This window comes from Littorina saxatilis, linkage group LG2, assembly GCF_037325665.1.
Source record: "Littorina saxatilis isolate snail1 linkage group LG2, US_GU_Lsax_2.0, whole genome shotgun sequence".
Lineage (NCBI taxonomy): Eukaryota > Metazoa > Mollusca > Gastropoda > Littorinimorpha > Littorinidae > Littorina > Littorina saxatilis.
The window spans coordinates 94,172,511-94,191,514 of record NC_090246.1 but is presented as its reverse complement, the minus strand read 5'-3'; the positions used below and the strand labels follow the sequence as shown (position 1 = coordinate 94,191,514).

Sequence of the window (19,004 nt, the reverse complement as noted above, 5' to 3'; positions counted from 1 at the left end):
GACACGTACAGTATGGCCTGTAGTGTTGTCCGTGTCCGTACTTGAGCTCCTCTTCCAAGACAAAAAACAAAGGCATTTGACGTGTTTCATTCTGCTAAATGGAAACAATTTACACATGAGTGTGCATGGAATTACATCCAGGCTGAGAAGATGTGAAACCTGTGTTATTCGTGGACTTGCGATTAGTGCGTATGGTGTTCCAAAGCACAGGTTTCACTGTCGAAGATAAAACTTGTAAATTGATCTTACAAAATGGCGGGCGATGATCAAAGAACATCGTGAGAGACTAGTTTTCTCCGATTTGATTGTTTACCAGACGATAGAGCTAATTTAGATGGAAGCGTATGCCATCTGGTGACAGCTGTTCATTAACCAGTGTGCTCGTAGGAGTGCTTGATTTCTCTGCAGAAGATCCATGCGTGAAAATCAGTGAAGTCTTGTAAGCGAGTGCTACAGGTGCACAATCTCAAACAACATATCACGTGAGAGATATGAAACCTGGCTAGCTAGAACCTCCAAGCACCAGTCCACATAAATCAAAAACTACCGCCCACATCAGCCCATTTCTGAACGTCCATCTGAAAAGGGCTGTAATTGCAATTCTACGGGGATCTTCCAAATCTTGATCCAGTTGACTTCGGGTGGTTGTAGGATGGGCAGAAAACCGCCTGGAGTAGAACCTACACCAACTGAAGTCATGCTAATTTTGAAGTGTGGCTGTGGAGAAATTTACCATGTGCAACAGCATGCTGTGGTTGCGCAGTCGGTCAATATGCGTGTGCCATCTTATGTCGATGTCTACTCCTTGGAAATTGCACAAATCCGCACTGGTCATCCATCGTAGTCATCCGCACTGGGCATGTGCAACAGTCACCTTCACCGGTCACCCGCACTGGTCATCTGGATCGGTCATCCAAACTGGTCATCCTTTGCGGTCATCTGCACTGGTCATCCTTTTGTGATCATCCGCATCGGTCATCCAAACTGGTCATCCTTTGCGGTCATCCGCACAGGTCATCCTTCATGATCATCTGCACTGGTCATCTGCACTAGTCATCGTTCATGATAATCTGCACTGGTCATCCGCACTAATCATCCGCACCCGTCATCCGCACTGGTCATTTTTCATGATCATCTGCATTGGACATCCGCACCGGTAATCCGCACTGGTTATCTGCACTGGTCATCCTTCATGGTCATCTGCACAGGTCATCCACACTGGTCATCCGCACTGGCAATTCTCACCGGTCACCCGTACTGGTAATCTACATGACATCCAGCGTAATCATCGGGCGTTGTCATTTATTGGTCATCAGGCATAGTCATCCGCTACCATTTTGGCAATTGAAAAAAGGATCGATGGTGGCTGCCCTCAAACTGAAAACTCACTGCATGACCATGTCATCTTGTATGGTAAACCAGCGTGGTCATCCCGCCTGGTCATCTGGAGTGGTAAACTACACATCATCCTGTGTGGTCATCGGCGAGGTAAAGTGCATACTAACCAGTATCCCTGGTTCGTCGCCATGACCTTTACGTTATGAGATAGAGGTCTTTTGTATGTGAGACATGGTACATCAGGTTTAGCCTCTTGACATGACGCCTAATCCACCTCCTCGGGGCGTCACTAACTGACACAACACTGTGTATATGGTGTCTAAAGGGATTTCATATGCCGAATCGCTTGGCGCTGTGACACCTTACAAGGCCTTTCGTCTGATGTATACATTCCTCACCTGACTAGATCTTCGATCACAAGATAACTTTAAGTTATTCTGGGTATTACAGCCACTTTTCCAGGATTTAAGTTGCTCTCTGCTTGCTCACCGACCAAGGCACTCATTGATCGATTCTGGAACCCACCAGGATGGTAGGGTCACTTAAACGACGAGCGCTTCATAAGCGGTCTCCACCTCTGGCGGCTGTGAGCAATTTTTGGGAAGATGCAAAACATTTCCCAATCCACTCTGTAATGATATCTGTCCCTCTGTTCATTTGTCTTTGATATCTTCTCTTTCCGCGCACCATACCCTCACACCGGTGACACTGTGACGGTTCCCCTACGCTTTGTGTTCGGTGCCCTGACCCTTTGTGTTCGGTTCCCACTCGGTTCCCACACGCCACAATTCGCGGACAAAACATCCATTTATGGTAGTATTACGCAATGTTGCTCTCTGAGAATGGTCTTGTTAGATCTGTGAGTGTTTACACTACATGCCTAGGTGCTGTTGGATTGAAGGTTTTTGATATTTTAGCCGTTATTAGGTAGAATGCCTTCCACTTTACTGCAAAACTGCATAATTCGTAGCATCGGCAAGAAATATCCTACCAAAAAATTCCTGCTTGGAACTTTCGTTGGTCCAGCAAAAAGTTCAACATGTCTGTAGCAGACAGCCCAAGTTTCAAGATTGTAGGGCCATCCAAACAGCCGTAATAATAAAAACAACAACAGTAGTCAGTGAAATTGGCTGTGTTCGGTCCCCACACACTTTTGTGACGTAGGCGTGACGGTTCCCATAATTCATTGTGTCGGTCCCCACTTTCTGTGTCGGACCCCACTTTCGACCTAATTTCTCTGTGACGGACCCCACAACCAGCCTATTTTGTGTCGGTCCCCACACCTTCTTGGATTTATGACTTGCCGGTTACTTGTATCATTGTATTCATTGAATCTAATTGTCTCGGAGTTATTTTTCAGCAAAATCCGGCAAGGCAGCACCTTTTGTGATACCAAGTAAGTCAGATGACATCAGTATGTGTGTGTGTGTGTGTGTGTGTGTGTGTGTGTGTGTGTGTGTGTGTGAGAGAGAGAGAGAGAGAGAGAGAGAGAGAGAGAGAGAGAGAGAGAGTAACTTTATTAGTTTATGCCACAAATAATATATAACATTATTTATCTCTGGGACGGTTCCCAGTATACCAGCAAATTATGTGTTGATCCACCCACACCTTCTTGAACTGGCCTTCCCAATATCTACTCTTAGTCTTACGGCCTTGGAGATATGCAATTTGGCACATTTTTAAAATAAAAGATCCACCTGTCGTATGTGAGATTCAGTTTTCAGAGCAAAATGCTGCCCAGGGACTTCTAGTGGTGATTGAAAAAAAAAAGAGTACTTGCCTATGTCAAGTATGTGTCTTTATCCACGCTTGTTGTAAGAGGCAACTTTTCCCAGCTCCTTGTGTTCATGACTGCTTTCTCTTAAAATTAATTACTTTATGACAGTCAGAATACAATGGAACAAGGCTACATAAACCCTGACAGCCTACGACAACGGCCCGACTAAGGCTCAACACCGCGCCAATAAATTCAGCATTGGGCCAATGTTGGGCCATGATTGCTCGGTTTTCGTAGGCTATCAGGGTCAAAGATACATATTGGTAAACTAGTAAAATACATGTTCAGCATCATCAGCAATACCACAAAAGGATTAAAACAAGAAATTCCTCCGATAGGAACTACACCCCCGTCAAAGGGAAATAACCTTCTCAGTTGGTGGCAGTGAGAATGGTTATTTCCCTTTGACCAACGGAGGTGTCCGTCTATACCAGGCCTTGTATAATTTTAATCCACCAATAACTCCCTAACCGTGTGTTTGACTGGTCCCACTTTTTGTAAGGACCGTCTCAGGAATGTATAGAACCTGTTCACCAAGTTTGGTGACGATCGGTCCGTTCATTCTTGAGATCTACTTGCGAACACAAACACATCGAGTGAAACCTATACACACCCCTATACCGGGGGTGTAAAAATCCTATTAGCTGTATGTCAGCGGCACAATGCAACCAGAACCAGCGTTTATGTGGAGTGATCGGGTGCTGGTCACTACCGCGAGCGTCACTACCGCGAGTACCACTACCGCGTCTCACACTAAAGTTGTGTTTCCGTACCCGCGACAGCGTTTTTCCAGCGGTACGACGAAAATCAAGCACATAGAAAATGACCAGGAGTGTTTCCACACGCGCGACGCGTTAGCGGCGCGACAAGCGGCAAGCGACGCGATTTTTTTGAAAGGGTCCTGAAGCGATTTTTTCGCGTTGTCGCGCGGCAACGCGGGAGTTTACAGATTTTACCGCATGTTTAAAACGCAAGTACGGAAACACGTCACGCGTTTGCGCGCGTTTTCTTTTGTCGCTGCCGCTGTCGCGGGTACGGAAACAGAACTTACCGCGAGTACGACACTACCGCGAGTACGACACTACCGCGAGTATAACACTACCGCGTGTCACACTACCGCGAGTATAACATTACCGCGTGTCATTTTATGACTTCCATGGCTGAAGGCAAAGGTTGAAATGTTTCCTTGAAATATAAAACAAAAAGGCCTGGTCTGTTCTCTGAACACTAATTCAATGTTTGTCATGCTAACCAAGAACTCAAAACGATCAGAACACACTATCAGAATACATATAGAATGGGTTGCTTCCAATCAAAGCCGTTAGAACACAAACTCACAAGAAGTAAGTTTGCATGCGTTCTCTCTACGGTTATGGTACTCGCGGTTGTGGTACGCGCGGTAGTGTGACACGCGGCAGTGTTATACTCGCGGTAGTGTCGTACTCGCGGTAGTGTGACACGCGGTAGTGTTACACGCGGTAGTGTCGTACTCGCCGTAGTGTGACACGCGGTAGTGACGCTCGCGGTAGTGTCGCATAACCGGAGTGATCTGGAAAGGTGTCAATCTCTCTCTCTCTCTCTCTCTCTCTCCCTCTCTCTCTCCCTCTCTCTCTCTCTCTCTCTCTCTCTCTCTCTCTCTCTCACACACACACACACACACACACACACACACACACACACACACACACACACACACACACACACATACTGATGTCATCTGACTTACTATGTATCACAAAAGGTGCTGCCTTGCCGGTTTTTGCTGAAAAATAACTCCGAGACAATTAGATTCAATGAATACAATGATACAAGTAACCGGCAAGTCATAAATCCAAGAAGGTGTGGGGACCGACACAAAATAGGCTGGTTGTGGGGTCCGTCACAGAGAAATTAGGTCGAAAGTGGGGTCCGACACAGAAAGTGGGGACCGACACAATGAATTATGGGAACCGTCACGCCTACGTCACAAAAGTGTGTGGGGACCGAACACAGCCAATTTCACTGACTACTTTTGTTGTTTTTATTATTACGGCTGTTTGGATGGCCCTACAATCTTGAAACTTGGACTGTCTGCTACAGACATGTTGAACTTTTTGCTGGACCAACGACAGTTCCAAACAGGCATTTTTTGGTAGGATATTTCTTGCCGATGCTACGAATTGTGCAGTTTTGCAGTAAAGTGGAAGGCATTCTACCTAATAACGGCTAAAATATCAAAAACCTTCAATCCAACAGCACCTAGGCATGTAGTGTAAACACTCACAGATCTAACAAGACCATTCTCAGAGAGCAACATTACGTAATACTACCATAAATGGATGTTTTGTCCGCGAATTGTGGCGTGTGGGAACCGAGTGGGAACCGAACACAAAGGGTCAGGGCACCGAACACAAAGCGTAGGGGAACCGTCACAGTGTCACCGGTGTGACCCTGTAAGATGGTCTTGGAGATCCCGCCTGTTCTTGTTACATGGCCATACAATCTCAGCTTCGCCTTCTTGACAGTGATCTGTGTAGTGATGCACGTGCTAAGTGATGGTTTTGCAGACATTAAAATATATGACCTTGAAATTGTTTGACCTTGAAAACGTGTGACCTTCAGTGTTGGTGAACGTTTTTATTCATGGCAAGTTTTAAGAAGATGAACACATTTCGTCATTTTATCTTCAAAAATAGTATAATCCTTTATCATTTGAATGAACATTTGACATTCATATGACCTTGAAATGCGATGAAGGTCAAGCAAAGTGCAACAGTAATCAAAGCCCACAACACATATAAGCTTAAACCATTAGCTGTAACTGAAAAAATATATTGCTAAAACTAACTATATCATCATGCTCCGTTAACCAGTTTTAACGGTCCCTCAACAGACTAGCCATTCAGGTTATAGTGTCTGCTAATCATGTAACTGTTGTTATGCATATTAACTCCCGTTTTATCTCCCGGAAAACATAAATAAATACAGTTCTGCTAGTTTATAGCATGCAGTTTCGACTATTTTGCAGTCTGGAATCCATCTTGTCCGCCATCTTGAATACATCAAAATGCCCAAGGATGACAGGGTGTCATCCGTCGGATCTGTAATCTACAGACATCACAGAGTTCAAAACAGTCAAAACATTCTCCGAGGTATTTTTTGAGGGGTTAAGGTCAAAATCGGGAAATGACGACCTGACTAATTCAAACGCACACCTCTAGTAAAGTTGTCGTAGCACGTCCGCCTATGGCCAAAGTGATCCGGGTTCGATTCCTGGCATGTGTGGTCTATGTTTTTTTGTGGTTTTTTTTTTAATTCTTGTTTACTATTGTTTATTATGAACGTTTTAATGTTTTATTTTACTCTAATAATTTTTTTAATTGTGTAAAATAAATTAAAAAAAATTTAATTTTTTTTTTAATCCACGTGCACAAGACAAAAACTTTCATACTGGGGGGAGCGAGCCAGTCTGAAGAGTACTCGGGTCCAGCGCCAGCGTTTTTCATAATTTCGCTTCACGCGACTTGTTATTTATGTATCCAAAACATCATAGAACGTGGTACAATGCATGAAAACAACGCCGACAGTAAACAAGATGTTATCTGGGCAGTACATTGGGTTGAACTAAAAGAATTCTGCTGAGAATGTACAAAAGAAACAAGTCGCGTAAGGCGAAAATACAATATTTAGTCAAGTAGCTGTCGAACTCACAGAATGAAACTGAACGCAATGCAACGCAGCAAGACCGTATACTCGTGGTCCACCGCTCACGGCATAGGCAGTGAAATTGACAAGAAGAGCGGGGTAGTGGTTACGCTATGCTGCATAGCACGCTTTTCTGTACCTCTCTTCGTTTTAACTTTCTGAGCGTGTTTTTAATCCAAACATATCATATCTATATGTTTTTGGAATCAGGAACCGACAAGGAATAAGATGAAAGTGTTTTTAAAACGATTTCGAAAAAAAAAATTTGATAATAATTTTTATATATTTAATTTTCAGAGCTTGTTTTTAATCCGAATATAACATATTTATATGTTTTTGGAATCAGCAAATGATGGAGAATAAGATAAACGTAAATTTGGATCGTTTTATAAATTTTTATTTTTTTTTACAATTTTCCGATTTTTAATGACCAAAGTCATTAATTAATTTTTAAGCCACCAAGCTGAAATGCAATACCGAACCCCGGGCTTCGTCGAAGATTACTTGACCAAAATTTCAACCAATTTGGTTGAAAAATGAGGGCGTGACAGTGCCGCCTCAACTTTCACGAAAAGCCGGATATGACGTCATCAAAGACATTTATCAAAAAAATGAAAAAAACGTTCGGGGATTTCATACCCAGGAACTCTCATGTCAAATTTCATAAAGATCGGTCCAGTAGTTTAGTCTGAATCGCTCTACACACACACACAGACAGACAGACGCACATACACCATACCCTCGTTTCGATTCCCCCTCGATGTTAAAATATTTAGTCAAAACTTGACTAAATATAAAAACAAGTCGCGTAAGGCGAAAATACAACATTTAGTCAAGTAGCTGTCGAACTCACAGAATGAAACGGAACGCAATGCAATTTTTCAGCAAGACCGTATACACGCCGGAACCTCGGCTGTACCCGCGGATAACCGCAGGCTCTGCAGGCTGTTCACCGCAGACAGAAATTGTCAACACGAGTGGTGAGTGTCTGCACAAAATCGTCTCTGCTTTCTCTAAAATGACATATCATTACAAAACTATTGTTTGTACTTCAACCTAAGGTATTATAGCACCCTATCATCGATTTAATTTTTTCCTTTCGTTCGTATGTGAAGGCTGAGCTTCGAGTATTTGTGGATTTCCTGTAAAAAGTGCCAAAATTCTGACTTCTGCAACTTGTTTAATAAGCTTGGATTTCCGTAATAAATGTGTAAAGTCAGAATTTTGGCACTTTTTACAAGAAATGCACAAATACTCGAAGCTCAGCCTTCACATACGAACGAAAGGAAAAAATTAAATCGATGGTAGGGTGCTATAATACCTTAGGTTGAAGTACAAACAATAGTTGTGTAATGATATGTCATTTTAGAGAAAGCAGAGACGATTTTTTGCAGACACTCACCACTCGTGTTGACAATTTCTGTCTGCGGTGAACAGTCTGCAGAGCCTGCGGTTATCCGCGGGTACAGCCGAGGTTCCGGCGTGAGGTATACTCGTAGCATCGTCAGTCCACCGCTCATGGCAAAGGCAGTGAAATTGACAAGAAGAGCGGGGTAGTACTTGAGCTGAGAAGGATAGCACGCTTTTCTGTACCTCTCTTCGTTTTAACTTTCTGAGCGTGTTTTTAATCGAAACATATCATATCTATATGTTTTTGGAATCCGGAACCGACAAGGAATAAGATGAAAGTGTTTTTAAATTGATTTCGACAATTTAATTTTGATAATAATTTTTATATTTTTAATTTTCAGAGCTTGTTTTTAATCCAAATATAACATATTTATATGTTTTTGGAATCAGAAAATGATGGAGAATAAGATGAACGTAAATTTGAATCGTTTTATAAAAAAATTTTTTTTACTTGACCAAAATTTCAACCAATTTGATTGAAAAATGAGAGCGTGACAGTGCCGCCTCAACTTTCACGAAAAGCCGGATATATGGTGTGTAGAGCGATTGAGACCAAACTACTGGACCGATCTTTATGAAATTTTCCATGAGAGTTCCTGGGATTGATATCCCTGAACGGTTTTTCTTTTTTTGGAGAAATGTCTTTGATGACGTCATATCCGGCTTTTCGTGAAAGTTGAGGCGGCACTGTCACGCTCTCATTTTTCAACCAAATTGGTTGAAATTTTGGTCAAGTAATCTTCGACGAAGCCCGGACTTCGGTATTGCATTTCAGCTTGGTGGCTTAAAAATTAATTAATGACTTTGGTCATTAAAAATCTGAAAATTGTAAAAAAAAAAAAATGTATAAAACGATTCAAATTTACGTTCATCTTATTTTCCATCATTTTCTGATTCCAAAAACATATAAATATGTTATATTTGGATTAAAAACAAGCTCTGAAAATTAAAAATATAAAAATTATTATCAAAATTAAATTGTCGAAATCAATTTAAAAACACTTTCATCTTATTCCTTGTCGGTTCCTGATTCGTGAAAGCGAAATTACAACATTTAGTCAATCTGTCGAACCCACAGAATAAAACTGCACGCACTGCAGTGTTTTCAGTCACGAGTATAAAACAGCTTCGTCAATCCACGCGGCAAGGAAGTCGCTCAATTTTTGCGTGCAACACGAAGTAAACAGACGGGTTCAAGTTTAGGTCGCTCCAGGAGAAAAATTCCCGCGGATGTTGGCCTTTAAGTCGCGGAGCCAGACCGCCACCACGTCCCTCCGTCGACCCCGTCACACGTTGAAGACTGACAGCAGAACTACTATTCAGGGAAGGATCGAAGGATCGAACAGCACTGAGACCAAGGTCACCATGAGAGCTCCGGGCATGAAGGGCCACAAGAGCAAGGACAATTTATATTTTGGATGATTAATGAGATGAGGATGATTATAATGATGATGCTTTGGATTTCCAATTTGGTTTGAGACTACGTGACAGGGCAGCACTCTACGCTTACTGTCATAATATATCCTGGCGTCAACCAGGCCCGAGAACTGCCGCACCTGCGGTGTTGGTCAGGTATACAGAACCTGAGGACCCTCAAAGTCGCATTCGTTAAGTGAATGACACTCGGCTGTGTGATCCCAGCCTTCCCATAGGAACCATAGCATTTCCACTCTGGGTAGGAGCCGACCGTAGCCCGAAAAACCCACATGACCCTGATGGGATTCGAACCCACGACCTCCCGGCCCGCAGCCCGATGCGCTAACCACTGCGCTACGGGGGCCGGTGAATCTGTTATTAAAATATCAATTGTAATTCTCTTTTTGTATGAAACACATTTTGAGCTTCCAAGAAATGCAATCCAATACTAGTCCAGAAGAGAGTCAAAAAACAAACACCAAAAAAACACACAAAAACTCACTGAGAGAGTGACAGGGGAACGGATCTCCAGCGTGGCCCCTCTAACCTGCGCGGACAGTATGACCTCGGCCTGCTCCAGCTTCAGGTTGACCATAAACTCGCACTTCTCGTCGGCATCGGCCTTGCGGTCCGCGTTGTCGTTGGCTTTGTCCTCGTCGTCCACGCTGTCGTCCTTGTCCTCGTCTTCATCGTCAAAAACGCTGCGGCACTGGCGGTAGCGGCGGAGGAGGGAGCCCGAGGGTTCCATGGGCTTGAAGTGCAGGTAGAGCATAAGGAAGCGGGAGGGGCGATTGCGGGGGGCGTAGCGGATCCAGCTCGTGGGGCCCATGCGGAGGGCGCGATCCTCGGCGTCTGGAAAGCATGCATCGGATTTCGTTTGTTTTTACATTTAGTCAAGTTTTGACTAAATGTTTTAACATAGAGGGGGAATCGAGACGAGGGTCGTGGAATATATATATGTGTGTGTGTGTGTGTGTGTGTGTGTGTGTGTGTGTGTGTGTGTGTGTGTGTGTGTGTGTGTGTGTGTGTAGAGCGATTCAGACTAAACTACTGGACCGATCTTTATGAAATTTTACATGAGAGTTCCTGGGAATGATATCCCCGGAACTTTTTTTCATTTTTTCGATAAATGTCTTTGATGACGTCATATCCGGCTTTTTGTAAAAGTTGAGGCGGCACTGTCACACCCTCATTTTTCAATCAAATTGATTGAAATTTTGGCCAAGCAATCTTCGACAAAGGCCGGACTTCGGTATTGCATTTCAGCTTGGAGGCTTAAAAATTAATGAATGACTTTGGTCATTAAAAATCTGAAAATTGTAAAAAAAAAATAAAGATTATAAAACGATCCAAATGTACGTTCGTCTTATTCTTCATCTTTTCCTGATTCCAAAAACATATAAATATGTTATATTTGAATTAAAAACAAGCTCTGAAAATTAAAAATATAAAAATTATGGTCAAAATTAAATTTTCGAAATTAATTTTAGAACACTTTCATCTTATTCCTTGTCGGTTCCAGATTCCAAAAACATATAGATATGATATGTTTGGATTAAAAACACGCTCAGAAAGTTAAAACGAAGAGATGCACAGAAAAGCGTGCTATCCTTCTCAGCGCAACTACTACCCCGCTCTTCTTGTCAATTTCACTGCCTTTGCCACAAGCGGTGGACTGACGATGCTTCGAGTATACGGTCTTGCTGAAAAATTGCAGTGCGTTCAGTTTCATTCTGTGAGTTCGACAGCTTGACTAAATGTTGCATTTTCGCCTTACGCGACTTGTTTCTTATTGTTGTTGTGTTTATTGTGGTTTTTGTGTGTTTTTGTTTTAAGCTGTTGTTGTTTTTGAAGTTGTTTTGATTTTTTTGTTTTTTTTTGTTTTTAATCTTGGTTTTTTTTGGTTTCTTGTGTTGTTGTTTTGTTGTTGTTGTTGTTGTTGTTGTTTTGTTGTTGTTTTTGAAGTTGTTTTGATTTTTTTGTTTTTTTTTGTTTTTAATCTTGGTTTTTTTTGGTTTCTTGTGTTGTTGTTTTGTTGTTGTTGTTGTTGTTGTTTTGTTGTTGTTTTTTGTGTGAGTTTTGAGTGTGTGGTTTTATATCTGTTTACGTATTCATGTTTACATTAATTCCTAATTATGAAAACAAAGAGCCTAATTACGGCTCATAGTTCTGTCTGCAAAGCAAAGCTACAATTAGACATGAATAAGCAAAGCATTGATAGTCAATGAGGATGAACCTGTGTCGATACAAGTAAACGAATTGTTGACTGAACTAGATCATTCGCGCAGGGACACATGCACACGCCACAGTAATATTATATGCCACCTTCGTCCAAAGAAACTTGACTGATTATCATTATGTAGTATACTGTACAACCACTGCATAGCACAAGCTATGTAAATCAATGTCAATCGTCAGTTTTGGACTGAAACAAAGCTGAGGGACATTGATAGCGTTTGAGCGGCCAATTTTGCCATTTTTCTTACCACCTCGTCAACAGCTTCACAGATATGATTATTCAAATGTCTTACTTTTTGACCTCCTTATTGTCTCTTTCAGCCTGCTCCACGTTCTAACATTCATATATACACACAAAAACCAACTGAAACAAAACGTTTAGCTACGTATTGTATGTCTTTCATTTCGCTGGTCGTGACACCACGAATTAACACACGGGCACCTTTGCAGGGTCCGGCGAAGCAGTGGGCAAGATCGGTGCCAGGCCCAAGGCAGGCGGTGCCCGCAAAGATGGGGGCTGGGTCAGTGCATGTCCGGTCCCGTGTCCTCCTCCCCAGTCCACACAGCGAAGAACAGCGTGACCACTCTGCCCACTCCGCCCAGCTGCCGTCCACTGATAAGCACAGAGATTGTCCAGTTCTGTACTACTGTATATATCATCTTCCCACATGCAGAAGCAGGAATAATGGGTTATTCTCCAGAGCTGTGTACCATTTTAAGACATGCATTTTCAGTCCTTAAAATGATTATAACGTATTAAATGGCTACTAGAATGTATTTCTTCACTTTTTTTCAGTATAAATACAGACAAGCAACGAAGAGACATGGTCTATATATTTGTCTCCTTTTTATATTTAGTCAAGTTTTGACTAAATATTTTAACATCGAGGGGGAATCGAAACGAGGGTCGTGGTGTATGTGTGTCTGTGTGTGTAGAGCGATTCAGACTAAACTACTGGACCGATCTTTATGAAATTTGACATGAGAGTTCCTGGGTATGAAATCCCCGAACGTTTTTTTCATTTTTTTGATAAATGTCTTTGATGACGTCATATCCGGCTTTTCGTGAAAGTTGAGGCGGCACTGTCACGCCCTCATTTTTCAACCAAATTGGTTGAAATTTTGGTCAAGTACTCTTCGACGAAGCCCGGGGTTCGGTATTGCATTTCAGCTTGGTGGCTTAAAAATTAATTAATGACTTTGGTCATTAAAAATCTGAAAATTGTAAAAAAAATTAAAAATTTATAAAACGATCCAAATTTACGTTTATCTTATTCTTCATCATTTGCTGATTCCAAAAACATATCAATATGTTATATTTGGATTAAAAACAAGCTCTGAAAATTAAATATATAAAAATTATTATCAAATTTTTTTTTTCGAAATCAATTTAAAAACACTTTCATCGTATTCCTTGTCGGTTCCTGATTCCAAAAATATATAGATATGATATGTTTGGATTAAAAACACGCTCAGAAAGTTAAAACGAAGAGAGGTACAGAAAAGCGTGCTATCCTTCTTAGCGCAACGAATACCCCGCTCTTCTTGTCAATTCCACGGGCACTGCCTTTGCCACGGGCGGTGGAGTGACGATGCTACGAGTATACGGTCTTGCTGCGTTCAGTTTCATTCTGTGAGTTCGACAGCTACTTGACTAAATATTGTATTTTCGCCTTACGCGACTTGTTTTTATATACATTTTAGTGTTCAAATCCATGTCACAACCTTTGGTTTCCATTTTACAGGTTGACATACTTTAAAACCCTTGTACTTTACTTAACGTAGACAAACAAAATGTGCAAGTATATCTAATTCTTTATCTGCAGGCCAAAGATGTATATGGAACCAGTATGTATTAATGAAATCAATATGTTTGGTTAATTTGTCTCAGTTAAGTAAAGAAACGTCAACTTCGTAACATGGTTTCCCCTGGTACATAACATACACAGCTCTGGAGGGTAACGCTGCTCTACCCGTCCCATAATCTTGCAATTGAAGCTGTGAAAAACGTGCACATACGAACAAATCTGGAAGGTCTCTAATTTAAATTCAAGGTTTGCCCCTGCTGCGTATGTCACGTATATGGTGTCTGAAGAATGTGAACCTTTACGTTTCCTTTATAAGCGTTGTAATTTGTTTTTATTTGGTCATGCACTGAGTAGTCATTTTGCCTACTAGGACCACTGAAATCTCTTACGATACCTCTTTTTTCAAACAACCTGCTCATTAAAAGAAAAGCCTTCTTAAGCAAAAGATACTAAGCCAAGATCACGAAAAGAGCGAGACGAAGAAATCATCGACGCTTTATTTGAACCTCGCGTTGTAAAATGCAAGGATCAGCAGCTTGTCAAAAAAAAATATACAAGCATAACTCTCGATAAATATAATATATGATCTGGACACGGAAAGCGCGAAACGAAGAAAACTGTAATGGGCAATCATCGACGCTGTATTTGAACCTCGCGTTGAAAAATGCAAGGATCAGCAGCTTGCCCAACAAATATACAAGCCTAACTATCGATACATTGAATGAATGACCTGGACACGGCTGCGCGTTGCAGGTCAAGCGTTCCTTGCTGCCTGCTTCCTGTTGGTCTTGTTGTAGTGAACCCGGCTGTCCGAAACTCGAGAAGCCGTTGGACTGCCCGTTGGAGCGTTGCCTTGACCGCTGCCTGGCTCGTTCCCCTCCCCCACAGGTCACTGTGCATACTGACCACTGTGTCCACTTGCTCCACGAGCCTCCGGCCACTCCTGTGACAATAAGAGTGCTTTGTAATGCCAAAGGCCGTGTGCGGCCACAAAGGATTCAAATATGATTGCAAAGAAAAGTTAAAAACAAGTCGCGTAAGGCAAAAATACAACATTTAGTCAAGCTCAGTCGAACTCACAGAATGAAACTGAACGCATTGTATTTTTTCCGCAAGACCGTACACTCGTAGCATCGTCTGTCCACCGCTCGTGGCAAAGGCAGTGAAATTAACAATCCAGAAAAGCGCGGTAGCGGTTGCGCTGAGGAGGATAGCACGCTTTTCTATATCTCTATTCTTTTTAACTCTCTGAACGTGTTTTTAATCCAAACATATCATATCTATATGTTTTTGGAATCAGAAACCGACAAGGAATAAGATGAAATAGTTTTTAAATCAATTTCGGAAATTTAATTTTAATCATAATTTTTATATTTTTAATTTTCAGAGCTTGTTCCTAAAAACGAATATAACATATTTATATGTTTTTGGAATCAGAAAATGATGAAGAATACGATAAATGTAATTTTGGATCGTTTTATTAAAAAACAATTTTACTACAAATTTCAGATTTTTAATGACCAAAGTCATCAATTAATTTTTAAGCCTCCAAGCTGAAATGCAATACCAAAGTCCGGCCTTCATCGAAGACTGCTTGACCAAAATTTCAATCAATTTGATTGAAAAATGAGGGTGTGACAGTGCCGCCTCAACTTTTACAAAATGCCGGATATGACGTCATCAAAGACATTTATCGAAAAAATGAAAAAAAATCTGGGGATTTCATACCCAGGAACTCTCATGTCAAATTTCATAAAGATCGGTCCAGTAGTTTACTCTGAATCGCTCCACACACACACACACACACACACACACACACACACACACACACACACACACACACACACACACACACACACACACACACACATACACCACGACCCTCGTCTCGATTCCCCCCTCTATGTTAAAACATTTAGTCAAAACTTGACTAAATGTAAAAAAACAAGTGTCGAGTTGCTTTGATTTTTGCGCAAAGTGTAAGGTCTGTGACACACATCAATGACATTGCCACCTTTGGGTAACTTCGTAGGTCGATATGTAACCTTAAACTTTCGCGTAGGGCATAGCAAAGGGCAGTAATAGTAACTGATGCCATCTTAGCGCCGAACATAAGTTTTGCCATAAGCAAGCCGAATCAACAAGCGTAACCCAAATGAGTTTGATTCCTTGCACTGCAAAATCGTCACTGTGTAACACTCAACTCATATTCTGCTCAGTTTCTCATTCCATAATGATGATCGATGACGTGGGTAAGCTACAGCACAGCAAACATTTCCTCCAAGCTTGGTCTGACTGTCATACGAACAAGAGAACACACTTCTTCAATGCTATTGTTGCACACACGGGATCTACAAGAGCAGCATACTCACGGGGACAGTTGCCCATTTCACAAGTCTCCACCCTCATGCCATCGCCGTCACAGGACCCCCCGTACTCCGGCAGCGGGTTGTTGCACTGCCTGTAGCGCTGTCTCTTGCCCTTGCCACAGGTCACGGCACATGGTGTCCATGGCATCCACACACCCCATCCCCCAACCACTGTAAAAAAAAAACCAAGAACGAGAAGAGGAAAAACATGAATGGTAAAACAAAACCAATTCAACAGGTGGAAAACTGTCGCGCTGCCTTTACCGCTGTCTCCTGGGCCGGGGTGCACGAAGCGAAAGTGGGAGACAACCAAACGGGAGAGAACAAACCGCGGCGTCTGATTCGTTGAAATCACAACTAATCTCAATTTCAACCAATAAAAGACCGCGGCTGACTCCCACCCGGTTGGTAACTTTCTCGTGCCAAGTTACCAATCGGGTTAGAGTCAGCCGCGGTGCTGGATTGGTTAAAATTGAGATTTGGTGTGATTTTCAACGAATCAGACCCCGCGGTTTATTCTCACCCCTTTAGGTTTCATCCGCTTTCGCTTCGTGCACCTTAGCCCTGATCTTGTCCTCGCCTCAGGTCGAGAAACACAAAGACATCCACCCTATCTGCCAGCCCCGGTGTGGAGGAAACATGCATTGGTGAAGTCTTTGTCTTGTCCTCGCCACAGGTCGAGAAACGTAAAGACATCCACCCTATCTGCCAGCCCCGGTGTGGAGGAAACATGCATTGGTGAAGTCTTTGTCTTGTCCTCGCCTCAGGTCGAGAAACATGAAGACATCCACCCTATCTGCCAGCCCCGGTGTGGAGGAAACATGCATTGGTGAAGTCTTTGTCTTGTCCTCGCCTCCGGTCGAGAAACATGAAGACATCCACCCTATCTGCCAGCCCCGGTGTGGAGGAAACATGCATTGGTGAAGTCTTTGTCTTGTCCTCGCCTCCGGTCGAGAAACATAAAGACATCCACCCTATCTGCCAGCCCCGGTGTGGAGGAAACATGCATTGGTGAAGTCTTTGTCTTGTCCTCGCTCGCCACAGGTCGAGAAACAAAGACATCCACCCTATCTGCCAGCCCCGGTGTGGAGGAAACATGCATTGGTGAAGTCTTTGTCTTGTCCTCGCCACAGGTCGAGAAACATAAAGACATCCACCCTATCTGCCAGCCCCGGTGTGGAGGAAACATGCATTGGTGAAGTCTTTGTCTTGTTCTCGCCACAGGTCGAGAAACAAAGACATCCACCCTATCTGCCAGCCCCGGTGTGGAGGAAACATGCATTGGTGAAGTCTTTGTCTTGTCCTCGCCACAGGTCGAGAAACCTAAAGACATCCACCCTATCTGCCAGCCCCGGTGTGGAGGAAACATGCAATTGGTGAAGTCTTTGTCTTGTCCTCGCCTCAGGTCAAGAAACATAAAGACATCCACCCTATCTGCCAGCCCCGGTGTGGAGGAAACATGCATTGGTGAAGTCTTTGTCTTGTCCTCGCCACAGGTCGAGAAACGTAAAGACATCCACCCTATCTGCCAGCCCCGGTGTGGAAGAAACATGCATTGGTGAAGTCTTTGTCTTGTCCTCGCCACAGGTCGAGAAGCATAAAGACATCCACCCTATCTGCCAGCCCCGGTGTGGAGGAAACATGCATTGGTGAAGTCTTTGTCTTGTCCTAGCCTCAGGTCGAGAAACGTAAAGACAGACATCCACCCTATCTGCCAGCCCCGGTCTGGAGGAAACATGCATTGGTGAAGTCTTTGTCTTGTCCTCGCCACAGGTCGAGAAACATAGACATCCACCCTATCTGCCAGCCCCGGTGTGGAGGAAACATGCATTGGTGAAGTCTTTGTCTTGTCCTCGCCACAGGTCGAGAAACATAGACATCCACCCTATCTGCCAGCCCCGGTGTGGAGGAAACATGCATTGGTGAAGTCTTTGTCTTGTCCTCGCCACAGGTCGAGAAACGTAAAGACATCCACCCTATCTGCCAACCCCGGTATGGAGGAAACATGCATTGGTGAAGTCTTTGTCTTGTCCTCGCCACAGGTCGAGAAACATAAAGACATCCACCCTATCTGCCAGCCCCGGTGTGGAGGAAACATGCATTGGTGAAGTCTTTGTCTTGTCCTCGCCTCAGGTCGAGAAACAGAAAGACATCCACCCTATCTGCCAGCCCCGGTGTGGAGGAAACATGCATTGGTGAAGTCTTTGTCTTGTCCTCGCCACAGGTCGAGAAACGTAAAGACATCCACCCTATCTGCCAGCCCCGGTGTGGAGGAAACATGCATTGGTGAAGTCTTTGTCTTGTCCTCGCCTCCGGTCGAGAAACATGAAGACATCCACCCTATCTGCCAGCCCCGGTGTGGAGGAAACATGCATTGGTGAAGTCTTTGTCTTGTCCTCGCCACAGGTCGAGAAACGTAAAGACATCCACCCTATCTGCCAGCCCCGGTGTGGAGGAAACATGCATTGGTGAAGTCTTTGTCTTGTCCTCGCCTCAGGTCAAGAAACATAAAGACATCCACCCTATCTGCCAACCCCGATGTGGAGGAAACATGCATTGGTGAAGTCTTTGTCTTGTCCTCGCCTCAGGTCGAGAAACGTAAAGACATCCACCCTATCTGCCAACCCCGGTCTGGAGGAAACATGCATTGGGTAAGTGCTTGTATGGTAAAGTTGACATACAAGCTGGGAGCGGGCTGTTACGTTGCCTGCATCACTGCATCTTGCCCTTGCCAAAGTCGAAGATCATGCCACGCGGTGCCCATAGCATCCACATACCCCATCTACCAGCCACTGTGTTACAGAACATATCAATGTTCTAATGCAGAAAGCGGCAAGTTGCATTCAGTCCGAAAAAATAAAAGATGAATTCTACATTCATACATCGCTCCGGATTGAAACACATCAATCAAAACCGATGCAGGGAGGCTGCTGTGAGCGATGCTGAGTACATCTGCATAACTGA

The 19,004-nt window shown here is 43.2% G+C and overlaps 1 protein-coding gene across 2 annotated transcripts in view; it reads right to left on the bottom strand.

Annotated features, from left to right (window-relative positions):
* LOC138960215 (uncharacterized) overlaps positions 1-19,004 on the bottom strand; it is a 50,045-nt gene that overhangs the window by 19,742 nt on the left and 11,299 nt on the right. For both annotated transcript variants that reach the window (XM_070331997.1, XM_070331998.1), the window contains exons 11-14: positions 16,044-16,211; positions 14,402-14,614; positions 12,306-12,476; positions 10,128-10,477 (exon numbers count right to left, since the gene is read on the bottom strand). In XM_070331997.1, the coding sequence (XP_070188098.1) occupies positions 10,128-10,477; positions 12,306-12,476; positions 14,402-14,614; positions 16,044-16,211 (902 nt within the window). The remainder of the gene's footprint in view (positions 1-10,127; positions 10,478-12,305; positions 12,477-14,401; positions 14,615-16,043; positions 16,212-19,004) is intronic.